The sequence below is a fragment of the Nansenia antarctica genome (assembly GCF_963989245.1).
Source record: "Nansenia antarctica genome assembly, chromosome: 1".
NCBI classification, from domain to species: domain Eukaryota; kingdom Metazoa; phylum Chordata; class Actinopteri; order Argentiniformes; family Microstomatidae; genus Nansenia; species Nansenia antarctica.
The window spans coordinates 2,123,210-2,138,429 of NC_137674.1; the positions used below are offsets into that span (position 1 = coordinate 2,123,210).

General features: G+C 46.5%; 1 protein-coding gene across 2 annotated transcripts; it reads left to right on the forward strand.

Annotated features, from left to right (window-relative positions):
• Window positions 1–2,527: 2,527 nt before the first annotated feature.
• On the forward strand, window positions 2,528–15,143 carry aldh18a1 (aldehyde dehydrogenase 18 family, member A1). Of its 2 annotated transcripts, none has more exons than XM_080536389.1 (18): window positions 2,528–2,581; window positions 3,694–3,815; window positions 4,870–5,021; window positions 5,783–5,932; window positions 6,064–6,168; window positions 6,788–6,946; window positions 7,228–7,318; window positions 7,400–7,524; window positions 8,055–8,199; window positions 8,740–8,813; window positions 9,057–9,156; window positions 9,271–9,491; window positions 10,537–10,674; window positions 11,139–11,334; window positions 12,114–12,235; window positions 12,970–13,156; window positions 13,807–13,902; window positions 14,296–15,143. In XM_080536389.1, the coding sequence occupies exons 2-18, from the start codon at window positions 3,716–3,718 to the stop codon at window positions 14,475–14,477; spliced, it is 2,343 nt and encodes a 780-aa protein (XP_080392515.1). In that variant the 5' UTR covers window positions 2,528–2,581; window positions 3,694–3,715; the 3' UTR covers window positions 14,478–15,143. The 2 variants fall into 2 exon arrangements, with proteins under 2 accessions (XP_080392515.1, XP_080392516.1); XM_080536390.1 differs by having other exon boundaries at window positions 2,555–2,581; window positions 3,707–3,815.
• The last annotated feature ends 77 nt before the right edge of the window (window positions 15,144–15,220 follow it).

The following is a 15,220-nucleotide window of genomic DNA, read 5'->3' on the forward strand; positions in this document are numbered from 1 at the left end:
CGCTTCCTCCACCACATCGCTCACATCCTGCGGCCTCTGTACGATGCCCAGAAGGGCAAGACTCTGAAGCAGCCGGTGGACTGGACGGCGGAGCGTGTCAAAGCCTTTCAGGACACCAAGGCGGCCCTGGCCCGCGCTGCCATGTTGGCCCACCCCTCGCCCTCGGCACCCACTGCTCTCACCACGGACGCCTCTGACTTTGCTGTGGGAGCGGTGTACGAACAGTGGGTTGGGGACGCCTGGCAGCCTCTTGCATTCTTCAGCCGCCAGCTGTCTCCCAGAGAGCAAAGGTACAGCACATTCGACAGGGAGCTCCTCGGGCTGTGGCTTGCTGTCAGACACTTCCGTTTTTTACTTGAGGGCCGCGAGTTTACGGCCTACGTGGACCACAAGCCACTCACGCACGCCATGTCCAAGGTGGCGGAGCCGTGGTCCGACCGCCAACAGCGCCAGCTCGCCTACATATCCGAGTTCACCACAGACATCCAGCACGTTGCTGGGAAGTCCAACCAGGTCGCGGATTGTCTCTCCAGGGCGGTGGTTGGTGCGGTCCAACTGGGTTTGGACTACGCGCGCATGGCTGCAGACCAGGCCGCCGACCCCGCCGTCCAGGCTCTCAAGTTGTCGGACACAGGACTGCGCCTAGAAGAGGTGGTTTTCGGTGACGCAGGGGCCACGCTCCTGTGCGACGTCTCCATGGGTCAGCCACGACCGGTGGTCCCCGCCAACTGGAGGCGCCCCGCCTTCGAGGCGATACACGGCTTGTCTCACCCTGGTAGGAAACCGTCCTCACGGCTGGTGTCAGAGAAATTCGTCTGGCATGGGCTCAAGAGGGATGTGAGGGCCTGGGTAGACACGTGCATCGCCTGCCAGCGCGCCAAGGTGCATCGACACGTCAAGGCCCCCCTGGAGCAGTTCTCTGTGCCTGAGCGGAGGTTCGATCATGTAAACGTGGACCTGGTAGGGCCGCTGCCCCCCTCGCACGGATACACCTATCTCTTTACCATGGTGGACAGGACGACTCGCTGGCCGGAGGCAGTTCCGCTCTCCTCAACGACAGCCCCCGACCTGGCCCGGGCGTTCATCGCGGTGTGGGTCTCCCGCTACGGCACCCTTGCTGATCTCTCCTCTGACCGTGGCTCACAGTTTACTTCAGAGCTGTGGGCAGCGGTGGCGGAGAATCTGGGGGTCAAGCTCCACCGCACGACCGCCTATCACCCGCAGGCGAACGGGCTCTGTGAGCGTTTCCATCGATCCATGAAGGCCGCCCTTCGAGCCAGCCTCACGGACAGCGACTGGCTTGACAAGCTGCCGTGGGTCATGCTGGGGCTCAGGACAGCGCCTAAGGAGGACCTCCAGTCGTCGTCCGCTGAGCTGGTGTTTGGACAGCCGCTGCGGGTCCCCGGTGACTTCATTCCCAAGTCAACGGAGCCCTGGTCCGCCGCCGCTCAGCGCGCCTCCCTGCTGGACAGCGCCAGGACCTTCGTCCCGGTCCCGACTACGCAGCATGGTGTCCCTACTTCGGGGGTGCCCCCGGAGCTGCACTCAGCGAGGTTCGTTTTCATTCGTCATGATGGCCACAGGACTCCACTACGTCCTCCTTATGACGGGCCTTTCCGTGTCATCGAGGCCGGAGCCAAGAACTTCATGGTTGACATGGGGGGTAGGCCTGAGTGTGTGTCCGTTGATCGCCTCAAACCGGCCCACTTGGACCTTGAACTGCCCCTGGACTTGGCCCTGCCACCGCGCAGAGGCCGGCCTCCAGTCCTACCTCCCCTGCCGCGCCCTGGACATTCCCCCCTCCGACCCCGACAACCCCCCGCAGCTCGCGAGCCCCCGGTCGTCACTGCCCCCCGTCCTTCCCTGCAGGAGGACGTGGTGGGCGATGTCACACCTCCTCCCGCACCTCCTGACTTTACCTACGATCGTAGGGGCCGGGCCATACGCCCTCCTCGCCGTGAGGATTTCCAATATTGAGGTGAACACTGGGGGGGCTGGTGTAGTGACTACATTATGGGTTCATGTTCTCCTCTTACTGTTGGTTGTGTAGTGGGAGGGAACCAGTTCTGGCACTAGGGGCAGAGGGGAAGATTATTAACGTTGCACCTTCCTGTTTAGAGACAAGAGTTTTGGTGATCTATTTTCTGGTCCTGTACCGAGAGTACAAGTTGTTATTTTGATTAAACAGTTATCATTACGTTGCCTACGTCTTTCCTTTTTCCTCCGGCACTACAATATAGCCTTTATTTATGTAAACCAGCTCTTTTCCCTTCTTGTTTTTAGTATGTTTTTCCTAGCACCAGGGGAGCCCCCCCTCCTAAATTTCGTTGTATGGTACCTGTACTATATCAATGACAATAAAGACCATTCATTCATTCAGATGGACAATGTAGTAATTGGATACATCCAGAAGATGGCAGTAGTGCAATGTCAATGATGCAAGCTGCCGTTATGCCAACAGAGGAACCAGAAGAAGAAGAAGAAGCTAGCAGACCGGTTGTAGATGTGGCAGGTCTGACCACGTGTCTTTGCCCAGCACAGCTGTCCACCTCGCTACGTTCATATTCATATTCACTGCTTGGTAAGATGTTTATATGTTTATGGCCTTTTCACGTGTTGTCTTCTCTGTTAATAATACATCGTGACGTTAGAATCATAAGGTTCTATCTCCATTTTGGTCAAAATTGAGTTTTCTACATAATCTGATCCATTAGGTGTTTATTAATGCCTGTGTGGTGTTATTTTAAAAATGTTGACATTTTTGAGTTAGTAATTCATAAAATACAAAGGTTCCATCTCTCAAAACATAATGGAATGTAAAAGCTTTGACGCTCAATATCTCTGAACTGCCTTAAACGGAGATAGAACCTTATCATTCTAAACGGAGATAGAACCTTATCATTCTAAACGGAGATAGAACCTTATCATTCTAAGCTCACGACATGTTGCCTGTTATTGGACTGTCCGTTGTGAGGTTAAGTCATGCTGTTATTAATAACGCAGCTGGCTGGTAGCCTAGCAGCCCTCTATCATTGTATTATTATTGTTATGTAGTTTATATTATTGCTATTGTTGTGTTCTATTGATTACTATGGTTCTATTGTTATTGTTATGCTGTGTGGATGTTAAAGCACTGTAAGCTGCAACGTTTTGCAGGAAAAGTGCTGCTAGACAAAACAATTATTATGATTATGATTATTATTGTTATGGTCAAATATCAGTCTGTGACACAGGTGGGTCTCATACAAATATACATTCAACTCATACAAATATGACTAATAATAATGTGTTATTGGACACTGACAGATGGTTTGCTTGCAAGCAGTTTTTTACTGTGTCCCGCTAAGCTTGAACAGCATCAGTACCAGTGTTGCTATCTACTTAAATAATAATATAACAATACCAGTGACTTTAGTCGTTGTGTCCAATCACAACGACCATAAAACTGTAGCCAGTCAGTAGTGCTGCTATCTGCCTTCTCTTATCTCAGTCAGTGTCAACACAGACAAACCCAGACACACACTTAAGATATGAATAAACCCAGACACACACTTAAGATATGAATAACTACTCCAGGGGACTGTACCAGCCTACTGGACATGTATTGGACATTTAGATGCTTTTTATTAAACGCCTCTGTGATTGTAACCGGTAGTGACATCACTCAGTAACGGTGGACTGTCATGTTGGCAGCTGTGTTCCTCAGGTCATTGCCATGTTGATGCAGCGGCTGGCCCTGTGCTCCCGCCTCAGATCCAGGAGCTTGCAGACAAATGTTTCCCCACGCTTCTCCAGGGCAGTGTCCCAGACCAAGTGTAAGTAGATGGTTCCATATCACACACACACACACACACACACACACACACACACACACACACACACACACACACACACACACACACACACACACACACTAGCAGATCATATGTACCTTCACTGCAAGGTGCAAACTATTAGTTCTATCCTATCCTCAAAAAGAATGGTACCTAAAAAGCTTACAGAGGTCTGGGAAAAGGTCTTGTGGACAGATAAGATTAATATTAACATGTACCCGAGTGATTGCAAGTGGAATGTTTGGAGAGAAAAAAAGCCCAAGATTTACAGCAAACCACCTCTGTACAGTGTACAGTATGTTTTTTTGTTTTTGTTTTTTTTTACCTTTATTTTACCAGGAAGTCACATTGAGATTAAAACCTCTTTTACAAGAGAGACCTGGCCAAGACAGGGTCAAAATAGTAGCTTAAAAAACAGTTCAGATAACAAGACAGGACATAAGACAGTGGCAACAATACAATAGACAAACAATGGTAGGGGTATTTACAAGGTGATTAAAACATTAAGAAGTCTAACCAAAGCAGGTACAGCGAGCGGTGACCACGTCCTTTAATCTACGCTTAAAGATACTTATGGAAATAAGGGCCTCTAATTTAAAAGTAGTCTGTAGGTCATTCCAAGACCAAGGGCCATAATAAGACAAGCTTGCCCTTCCAACATTGTTCATGATAAGTGGCACCTTGTATTGTAGCCATCTACGAGACCTGAGACCCGAGCCACTCGGTATTGGGATGAACTTCAGGCCCAGATAATTCGGTAAGAAGCCAGAGATGATTTTAAACACAAGAGTGTACCAGTGTTGGAGCCTTCTGACAGAAAGAGATGGCCATCCAACCAGACTATACAGTGTACAGTGATGGGTCCTGAAGGCACTATTGGTGATGTATCTTAGAACCGAATGATACAGGGGGTCTAGCTTGGATAAAGTGGACAGAGAAGCAAACCTATATACTGTATCACCATAATCCAATTGTGAAAGGAAAAGGGCGGAGACAAGGGTAATCTAGTGTTGAAGGAACTTCCTGTGTGTTCCAGTCCCTCTCACCCGCTCCCACGGGAAGTCGTCGGCCCACCGCAGCGAGCTGAAACACGCCAAGCGCATCGTGGTGAAGCTGGGCAGCGCCGTGGTGACCCGGGGGGATGAGTGTGGCCTGGCCCTCGGCCGTCTGGCCTCCATAGTGGAGCAGGTGAGTCGTTCACGCCCCTGTGATGGATGTGGGTCAGGATTCTTTTGCCCATTACTGACCCCTCCCTGTCCCAAGATCTTTAGCTGTCTAGTTTTAGGTTTTTGTAGTTTTAGTTTAGTTTTAGTTTATCTTAGACTGTTTTAGACTAGTTTTAGTTTTACACTATGTAGTTTTTAGTTTAGTTTTTAGACTATGTAGGCCAGGTTTTGTATTGTATTTGTTTGTGGTGGATGTTGTATGCCTGTGAACAGGTCAATGTGTTTTTTACCTGTATAAATAAAGGTAAAAAAATAAATAAAATTCAATTCAATTCAATTCAACTTTATTGGCCATGTGCAGTGCACTAGGAACATGACTTGGTATTCTCCATGCCGAACAAGCTACAGTACATACAACAATAAGACGAGGCCATCTCTGACAACAAAACCATGTAAAGTGCAAGGTGCAATGATCAAGAGTTATTGAGGAGACCTCTGGCTTTGGGGATGAAACTGTTAAAATGGTCTGATGTTTTTGACCTGATGGCCCTGTACCGCTGGTACTGTTAGTAAGGAATGCTAACGAAACAAGTTGATGAGCACAGTTGATGATTATTGAGAGTTGTAATTGTTAATGTTTGAGTTTTTTTTGTTGTTGTGCTATTTCAGGAGAAACTGTGGAGATGGTTTGTTTGGTGTTGTATTTCAGGTGACCTCAGCAGATGATGTTGAGTGAATCAAATTTAGGGATTCAGTGAGTCTGTGTGTGCGTGTGTTCATAAGGTGGCCGTGCTGCAGAACCAGGGCAGGGAGATGATGATCGTCACCAGTGGGGCTGTGGCTTTCGGAAGGCAAAGACTGAGGCACGAGATCCTGCTGTCTCAGAGTGTCAGGCAGGCTCTGCACTCTGGACAGAACCAGCTCAAAGAAATGGTGAACTTAAACACCCAACACATCGGCAAGTAAACAGCAGTTGGGTCTATTTCCTGTACTGATGACGTCTCTCTGTCTCTCTGTCTCTCTGTCTCTCTGTCTCTCTGTCTCTCTGTCTCTCTCTGTTCCAGTCAGTTCCGGTCCTGGAGGCGCGGGCCTGTGCAGCGGCTGGGCAGAGTGGCCTGATGGCGTTGTATGAAGCCATGTTCACCCAGTACAGCACCTGCACTGCACAGGTATGTAAACATTCATACACTCTGAGATTTTGGTCCATATTGACATTAGAACATCACACAGTTGCTGAATATTTGTGCCAAGAAAATATCCCCCTACACCATTACACCACCACCACCACCACCACCACCACCATTTTTTGCCCAGAGAACTTCCGCTCACTGAGATATTTTCTCTTTTTCTGACCACTCTCTGTTGCCCCTAGAGATGGTTGTGCGGGAAAATCCCAGTAGATCCCACTTCAGAACTTCTTGAATGAATGAATGAATGAAAGTAATGAATGAATGGTCTTTATTGTCATTGATATAGTACAGGTACCAAACAACGAAATTTGGGAGGGGGGGCTCCCCTGGTGCTAGGAAAAAAAACTAAAAACAAGAAGGGAAAGGAGCTGGTTTACATAAATAGAGGCTATGTACACTATCCACTATACTATACTATACAAATAAGACACTGTGCTGTACTCTATGCTATGCTATACCTATACTAACATTTCCTATTCTCTGAACCTTATTCTTGCCTTTTGTATACTGTATGCATTTGTGTAGCCCAATGTATATTGACAATAACGACTGTATTGTAAGCAACAAATTAAAATGGTACTGTATATAATTTTTACAGATTCTGGTAACAAACCTGGATTTCCACGATGAGCAGAAGCGTCGCAACTTGAACAGCACCCTCCACGAGCTCCTGCGCATGAACATCGTACCCATCATAAACACCAACGACGCCGTGGTCCCTCCCCCTGTCCCAAACAGTGACCTGCAGGGGGTAAATGTGGGTACTGTTTAGGGCATGCTGGGATGATAATTGGGGTCCAAAACACTTGTGGTGGTGGCAGCATGAGGCATAACACCAAAATGATATATATATATATTTATTATTATTATTATTGTTTTTTCTTGTCCTCTTTTGCTATTGTAATTGCTTTTAGACAAAGTTGGTGGCAAATGTTAATACCTGTTGGTGATGTTTATTCAGTGAATTATTATTATTATAGCATGCACTGTACTGAAAATGCCCAAGCCTGTTTCCATTTAAACATTTATGTATTTCAGGTAATAAGCATCAAGGATAACGACAGTTTAGCTGCCAGGCTGGCTGTCGAAATGAAAGCGGACCTGCTTATTGCTCTATCTGATGTTGAAGGTGTGTACCGTACAGTATTACTAATGTGTTGTTCCTTTGTTCTCATTAAAAGTATTTTAATGATCATACTCTATTCCACAGGGTTGTACGACAGCCCCCCAGGAACAGACGATGCCAAGCTCATTGATATATTCTACCCTGGAGACCAGCAGTCTATCACATATGGTACCAAGTCCAGAGTGGGCAGTGGAGGCATGGAGGCAAAGGTTAGCAGGCCGACGAGCCCTGGCAGGGGTGCAAACTTAGCCGTTTTAGCCGTATTTACCTCAAAATAGGTCAATTTTCATAAATGTTCTTTGTTTTCAGGCATAAAAAAATGTGTCACCTTTTTGGGCCATCACCAGTTTGCATCCCTGCCTTGTTAGATGAGAATCACTGCCCTCTAGGCTGGTTGTTTTAGAGGAGTCACTATTATTTTTATTTTTTTTTCACAATATGTTTATAGTAATTCACACACCAACACTGACAAAAACTAAGAAAGAAAAACATACAATAACAAAGAGCAGAAACACAGACACATATTGGATTGAATAAAAATAAAACAAAACTTTCCTCCACTTTGTATAAAATACTCCAGCCTACATGTTGTTCATGTATGGTTCCCAAAGCTAATCAAAGTCTTTCCGTTTGCCTTTAGTAACGTCAGTTAGTCTTTCCAGACCGATACATTCCAAGAGCCCCACATTCTCAGTGAGAGGAGTCACACTAGTGATCTGACGTTGCTGTCGTCTCTCAGGTGAAGGCCGCTCTGTGGGCGCTGCAAGGTGGCACGTCGGTCATCATCGCCAACGGCACCAACCCCAAAGTCACCGGCCACGTCATCACAGACATCGTGGAGGGAAAGAAAGTGGGGACCTTCTTCTCCGAGGTGAAACCTGCAGGTTAGTATCAGACGCCCAAGGGAAACATATACAACAGTACCAGTCAAAGGTTTGGACACACTTTTGACTGGTACTGTATATATAACAGTATATAACTGGGCCCTGGACAGTCTGGACGGATTGATGGCAGCTGCTGGATTGAATAAATCAGGTGTAGTGCTGAGGCACAAATGTGTACATTTCAAGCCTGCAAACTGCGACACTTTAAATGAATGTGCAATAACACTATGTGCAATATGACAACCCTAGTCGTCTTATCTGTGCAGTATAGTACAGTGGATTGTGTACATAGCCTTTATTTATGTAAACCAGCTCCTTCCCTTCTTGTGATTTATTTAAAAGTTTTTTTTTTTTTCCCTTTCCTAACACCAGGGGAGCCACCCCTCCTAAATGTCGTTGTTTGGTACCTGTACTGTAGCAATGACAATAAAGACCATTCATTCATTCATTCATTCATAATAAGTCTACTGTAGAAAACAAGTGGAGCTGTGGAGATGCTCTAGTCTGACTGAATGCTGCTGTCTGGTGTGACTCTCCCAGGTCCCACTGTGGAGCAGCAGACAGAGATGGCCCGACATGGAGGCAGGGCTCTGGCCTCTCTTCTCCCAGAGGAGGTGAGTGGTTCCTGACTCTTGGTTCCTAACTCTCCTCCTTAGCGGGGTGGCTAAATGCATTTTTATAGGATAAAAGCATTAAAATGTGTACAAATGCTCCTTGGGTATTCCTCTTTTGATTAAAACCTGTTAGTCACGCAATCTTAACCCATTTAAGCGGATGGATAGGCTCACTTCACTGATGAAACTGTATATCTACCGCATCTCATGTCATCCTAACATTATATTTTCATACTTAACCAGAGAGGAGAGATCATCTGCCGTCTAGCTGACTTGCTGACGGAGAAGAAGGAGGAGATTCTCAGCGCCAACAGGAGAGACATGGAGTTGGCCAACGCATCAGGTACTGACTCACTGAGGTTCTCGAGAGGTCAGGTGTCGTTAAAGTCTGTCATTTTAGTCTTTTCGTCTGTTATGAGTGTTAAAAGTGTTATATTTGAGTGTATATTCTCTGCAGGCCGCCTCTCCCAGCCCCTGTTGACACGGCTGAGTCTCTCCTCGTCCAAGCTGAACAGTCTGGCCATCGGCCTGCGGCAGATCGCCGTGTCGTCCAGGGACAGCGTGGGCCAGGTGCTCCGCAGGACCCGGGTGGCCAACAACCTGGAGCTGGAGCAGATCACCGTGCCTATCGGGGTCCTGCTGGTCATCTTCGAGTCTCGCCCCGACTGCCTCCCACAGGTCTGTCACCCAACCAACCACACATCCAGATTATTTTCTCTTATGTTTCTCAGAAACGTTGGCATACACACAGTAGGCAGATGTTTGTGTAGGCCTGTAACAATTATGAAAGAATTGTCTAATGACAATCTTGACTGTGCTCCAACATGAATGAATGAATGAATGAATGAATGGACTTTATTGTCATTGCTACAGTACAGGTACCAAACAACGAAATTTAGGAGGGGTGGCTCCCCTGGTGTTAGGAAAAGGAAAAAAAAAAAACTTAAAAAAAAAAATCACAAGAAGGGAAGGAGCTGGTTTACATAAATAAAGGCTATGTACACAATCCACTGTACTATACTGTACAGATAGTCGACTAGGGTTGTCATATTGCACAATAGTATTGTTTCACGTTATTTAAAGTGTCACAGTTTGCAGGCTTGAAATGTACATGTTTGTGCCTCAGCACTACACCTGATTTTTTCAGTCCAGCAGCTGCCATACAATCCGTCCAGACTGTCCAGGGCCCAGAACTTAGGTCTTTGCTGTGTTTAGGGCCTGGACAGCCTTGTGGTAGAAGCAGTTCTTCAGTCTGTTAGTCTTAGCGGCCAGGGTCCTGAACCGCCTTTTCGAGGGCAGCCTGGTAAAGTGTACGTACCCAGGGTGGGTTGGGTCCCTGGAGATCAACATGCTAGCTAGCTAGCTAGCTGGCTAACAACAAAGAACATTGCGTTAGCTAGATAGCTGCTCTGCATGTTAAGCACATCACAACATGCTGATCGAGCATGAACATGCTAAAAACACATAACTACACATAACTAGATGACACACAGTCCCTTTTTTATTGATGAGGATACATGTTCAAAAATGTGTTTTATGATAATAAAGAGGCATGGTTTACTTCACAGGTTGCTGTGTTATTACATTATCTGGGTCACATGACAGTGAAACAATTGTATTGTTAATCGCAATTATTTCGGAGACAATTAATTGTACAACAACATTTGGAATTGTCACAGGCCGACAGATGTGACGTTTTATGTGGGTTTATGTGTTACCTCAGGTGTCGGCTCTGGCCATCGCCAGTGGCAACGCGTTGTTACTGAAGGGGGGTAAAGAAGCCGCCAACACCAACCGCATCCTGCACCAGCTGACCCAGGAAGCACTCTCCATCCACGGGGTGAAGGACGCTATTCAACTGGTAAGAGCTTGATTAGAAGGTAAAAAAAAAAGAATAGGAGATACCACTTGAGTTATTGTGAAGGAACAGCATATGATAGCAGCTGTTTATAATTTGGGGGGTTGCTGCTTTGTGTAGAGAATGTGACTGAAATGCATGTGTACAGTATCATAATCAAATCACATAAAACGTTATTTGTATAGCGCATTTCTCACAGAAAGTGTGACACAATGTGCTTCACAGATAACAAGGAAGATAAAATTACAATAGAGATAAAACGACAATGAAGATAAACGGTAGAGATAGCAGGTAGCGAACATTTAAGAGGCGCGATTGAATAAATACATTTTGAGATCTCGCTTAAGTGTCTCTCTGGTAGGGTGTTCCAGTCTGGGAGCATAAATACTGAATGCAGTACATATTATCTATAGTATGTGGATGATGTGATAACGTGCAGTGTGTGTGTGTGTGTGTGTGTGTTGTAGGTGAGCACCCGGGAGGAGGTGGAGGACCTCTGCAGACTAGACAAGATGATCGACCTGATCATCCCCCGGGGCTCGTCCCAGCTGGTCAGAGACATCCAGAGGGCGGCCAAGGGCATCCCTGTGCTGGGCCACAGCGAAGGCATCTGCCACGTCTACATCGACTCAGAGGCCAGCATCGACAAGGCCGTGGCCATCAGTGAGTTCTGCCCTGTACCTATAGACCAGTGGTTCTCAAACCTCTCCTCGGGGACCCCCAGCCGCTCCACATAATTTGATCTGTTCCACCACCAACAGCACACCTGATTCAACTAATCAAGTACAAAGCAATGATTTGTACGTGATTAGTTGAATCAGGTGTGCTGGTGGTGGTGGAACAGATCAAATATGTGGAGCGGCTGGGGGGTCCCCAAAGGAGAGGTTTGAGAACCACTGGTATAGACTAACATAGACAAAGCATAAACTTTATACACACACACACACATATTGACAGTCCTATATGCATGTTAACTTCTATACTATGCACTTTCATCTAATCCCGATACCCACAATTCGTCACATCATGAATGAATGAATGGACTTTATTGTCATTGCTATAGTACAGGTACCAAACAACGAAATTTAGGAGGGGTGGCTCCCCTGGTGTTAGGAAAGGAAAAAAAAAAAAAAAACTTTAAAAAAATCACAAGAAGGGAAGGAGCTGGTTTACATAAATAAAGGCTATGTACACTATCCACTGTACTATACTGTACAGATAGACGACTAGGGTTGTCATATTGCACAATAGTATTATTTCACATTTATTTAAAGTGTCGCAGTTTGCAGGCTTGAAATGTACATGTTTGTGCCTCAGCACTACACCTGATTTTTTCAGGCCAGCAGCTGCCATCAATCCGTCCAGACTATGACATGTTACTCCTTTATGTTATGAATTTATGTCATAAACAGTGATTTAATGAAGTTAATGTCTGTCTGCAGTTAAAGACTCTAAATGTGACTACCCTGCGGCTTGCAACGCCATGGAGACTCTACTCATCCACAGAGATCTCCTCAGAACCCCTATATTTGACCAGATCATAGACATGCTCAGAGTGGAGAAGGTGAGAGACACGTGCAGTACACACCATCTATGTACATTTTGAGGGCCTTATGACCTTATGCCAGTTTTAATACAGTGTAGACAGAGTGTACATACAGTGTACATATCCCATGCCTATAGCCTCCCCTACCCCTAGCCATCTCCCCCATCCCGGCCACCCCCGCCCCCCCCCCCCCCCCCTGGACACGCATACAACCTCCCCTACCCCTAGCCATCTCCCCTAACCCTGCCACCCCCCTGATATGCATACAGCCTCCCCTACCACCCCCCCCCCCCCCCTCCCCGTTCGCTGACTCTGTGTTCCATGTTACTTGTTGTTTTTTCCGTATACTGTTTTCCGTATCTTCTATATTGTCAGCGTCTTTGAGCCTCGGAAAAGCGCTATATAAATTCAATGAATTATTATTATTATTATTATTATTATTAGAGCTGTTTTGGACAAGGGAGGGTTCATTTGTAACTATATTGTTATATGTCGTTAGCCCAGGCTTCAGTTGTGGTCAGCCGAGCCATCTTTGTATGTAGTGTCATAAATGCCTATGTCAAAGAGATGACTTGGGCAGATAGTGGTTTTGGAATGTAACAAGCATTCTGATAGGCTGATGGCATAGAGGCAATAATGCACAGTGAATCAGCAGTGTTAGGAGAGTAGAGTTGGGCAGATATCTCAATTTGGCCAAAATACGACTTTTATGTTATTGGCAATTATGCTAACGATATGTGTCCTCCTCCCAGGTGAAAATCCATGCGGGCCCTAGGTTCGCCTCCTACTTGACCTTCAGCCCGTCTGAGGTGAAGTCTCTGAGGACAGAGTACGGGGACATGGAGTGCTGCATCGAGGTGGTGGACAGCATGCAGGACGCTGTGGACCACATCCACAAATATGGCAGCTCTCACACAGATGTCATCGTTACTGATAACGGTGAGGAAATCCTTCATCAAATGGACTGACATATATAGCGCCTTATTCCAAAGCGTTTTACAACGGCCTCTCATTCACCCATTCTCACACACATTCACACACCAATGGCGACAAGCTACCATGCAAGGCGCCGGCCGGCCCGCTCACTGGGAGCAATTTGGGGTTAAGTGTCTTGCCCAAGGACACCTCGACATGTGGCCAGCCGGGGCTCGAACCGCTGATCTGCCAAACTTGCGATCGTAAGACGCCGTCTCTACCTCCTGAGCCACAGTTGCCCCTCATCACAGCATGCATGCACACACACACACACACACACACACACACACACACACACACACACACACACACACACACACACACACACACACACACACACACACACACACACACACACACACACACACACACACACACACACACACACACACACACACACACACACACACACACACACACACACACACACACACACACACCTACCCACACACACACACACACACACACACACACACACACACACACACACACACACACACACACACACACACACACACACACAGACACACAGCATGCATGCACACACACATATCCTGTTTAAGAAATGCAGCCCAGAGTAACAAAGTCATGTCATAATGTTTATTTGTGTGCAGAGGAGACAGCAGAACAGTTCTTGCAGCAGACAGACAGCGCCTGTGTCTTCTGGAACGCCAGCTCTCGCTTTGCTGACGGCTACCGCTTCGGTCTGGGTGAGTAGTGTACCCTGGGAAACATCTACTTCAGTTACTAAAGATTTGACTTAGACATGTTTTAACACTAGAACAGCCGAGCCTTTTTTACCTACTAAAAGAGCCGCCTCTTTACAACGGTAAGCTGCTACTTACACACAACGACCACTAGTTGGCCGCCTCGTAAGTTAGCCTGCTTCCTACACAGAAAAACAGCAAAATAGCGTTATACTAGCTTATCCTGATGTGATTTTGAAAATGTATGGATACTGGGGTGGTAGAACGCATTACTCACCCATGGCTGTTCTAGTGTTAACTTGAACCTGTAAAGACTGATCATTAGCCTGACCACAACACATTTTAATGACCATGGTCATTGAGTACAACATATATACTGTGTTTGTGGTGTCGCAGGGGCGGAGGTTGGCATCAGCACAGCTCGGATCCACGCCAGGGGCCCGGTGGGGCTGGAGGGACTCCTGACCACCAAGTGGGTTCTCCGGGGCGAGGGACAGACGGTAGCAGACTTCTCTGAGCAGGGCAGTATGAAGTACATCCATGAGAACCTCCCGGTCCCTCAGAGGAAGCTCAGCTAGGACCGCAACCACACATGAGAACCTCCCTGTCCCTCAGAGGAAGCTCAGCTAGGACCGCAACCACACGTAACCTTGTCTGGATAGGAGCCAATGACAACCCCTGAAGGTCGTTTTCTTTTGTCACTTCAACATTGAACTGCTGCTAGCTTCATCTTACGGATTGATACAGTTAACTGGTCAACAAGCTGCTCGATGTCAGAGCATTCAAAGCCAAGAAGACTTCCTCTTTACGATTTCCCCTAGACATTGAACGGTGAACAAGGGGTGCTGATAGAGTTGTAGAGAATCGAGAATCGAGAATGGTGAAAGGAATTCTTCCTGGAGGCCCAAACACCATCATGAGTGTTGGATGACTAGCCTCTGCAGTTGGAGATGCTAAAGGTCTCAGTGGACGGTTTTGTACAGTCACACCAGTTAGGTGTGAGCATAGGAATTTCTTTGTTTCGACCTTCCTCATTTTTATAATTATGGATAATATATTTGTAATAGTGATTTGTTAAATGGCCCAACTTAATTACGGTGACTGTCATTCTACCAATAACTAACTTTTTTCTCCCAGTCTTTTCATTATGTTTTTCACATGTTTAGTGGCCGTCCTGGTCTTCAGTAAAAGTGTCTTAAAAGTTCCCTTGCCACAGATACTTTGATTAAATATGCTGCACAATTCATGTTTTGTGTGTCACATAGTTCCATTATGGCAAAAGAAAATACTTTGAAGGTCTTTATTTACAGATTTACTTTCA

Coding starts and splice junctions, on each gene's coding strand:
- aldh18a1 (XM_080536389.1), top strand. CDS start 3,716: ATGTTGATGCAGCGGCTGGCCCTGTGCTCCCGCCTCAGATCCAGGAGC. Junction 6,947..7,227: donor GTGACCTGCAGGGGGTAAAT/GTGGGTACTGTT, acceptor TATGTATTTCAG/GTAATAAGCATCAAGGATAA. Junction 7,319..7,399: donor TGCTCTATCTGATGTTGAAG/GTGTGTACCGTA, acceptor TCTATTCCACAG/GGTTGTACGACAGCCCCCCA.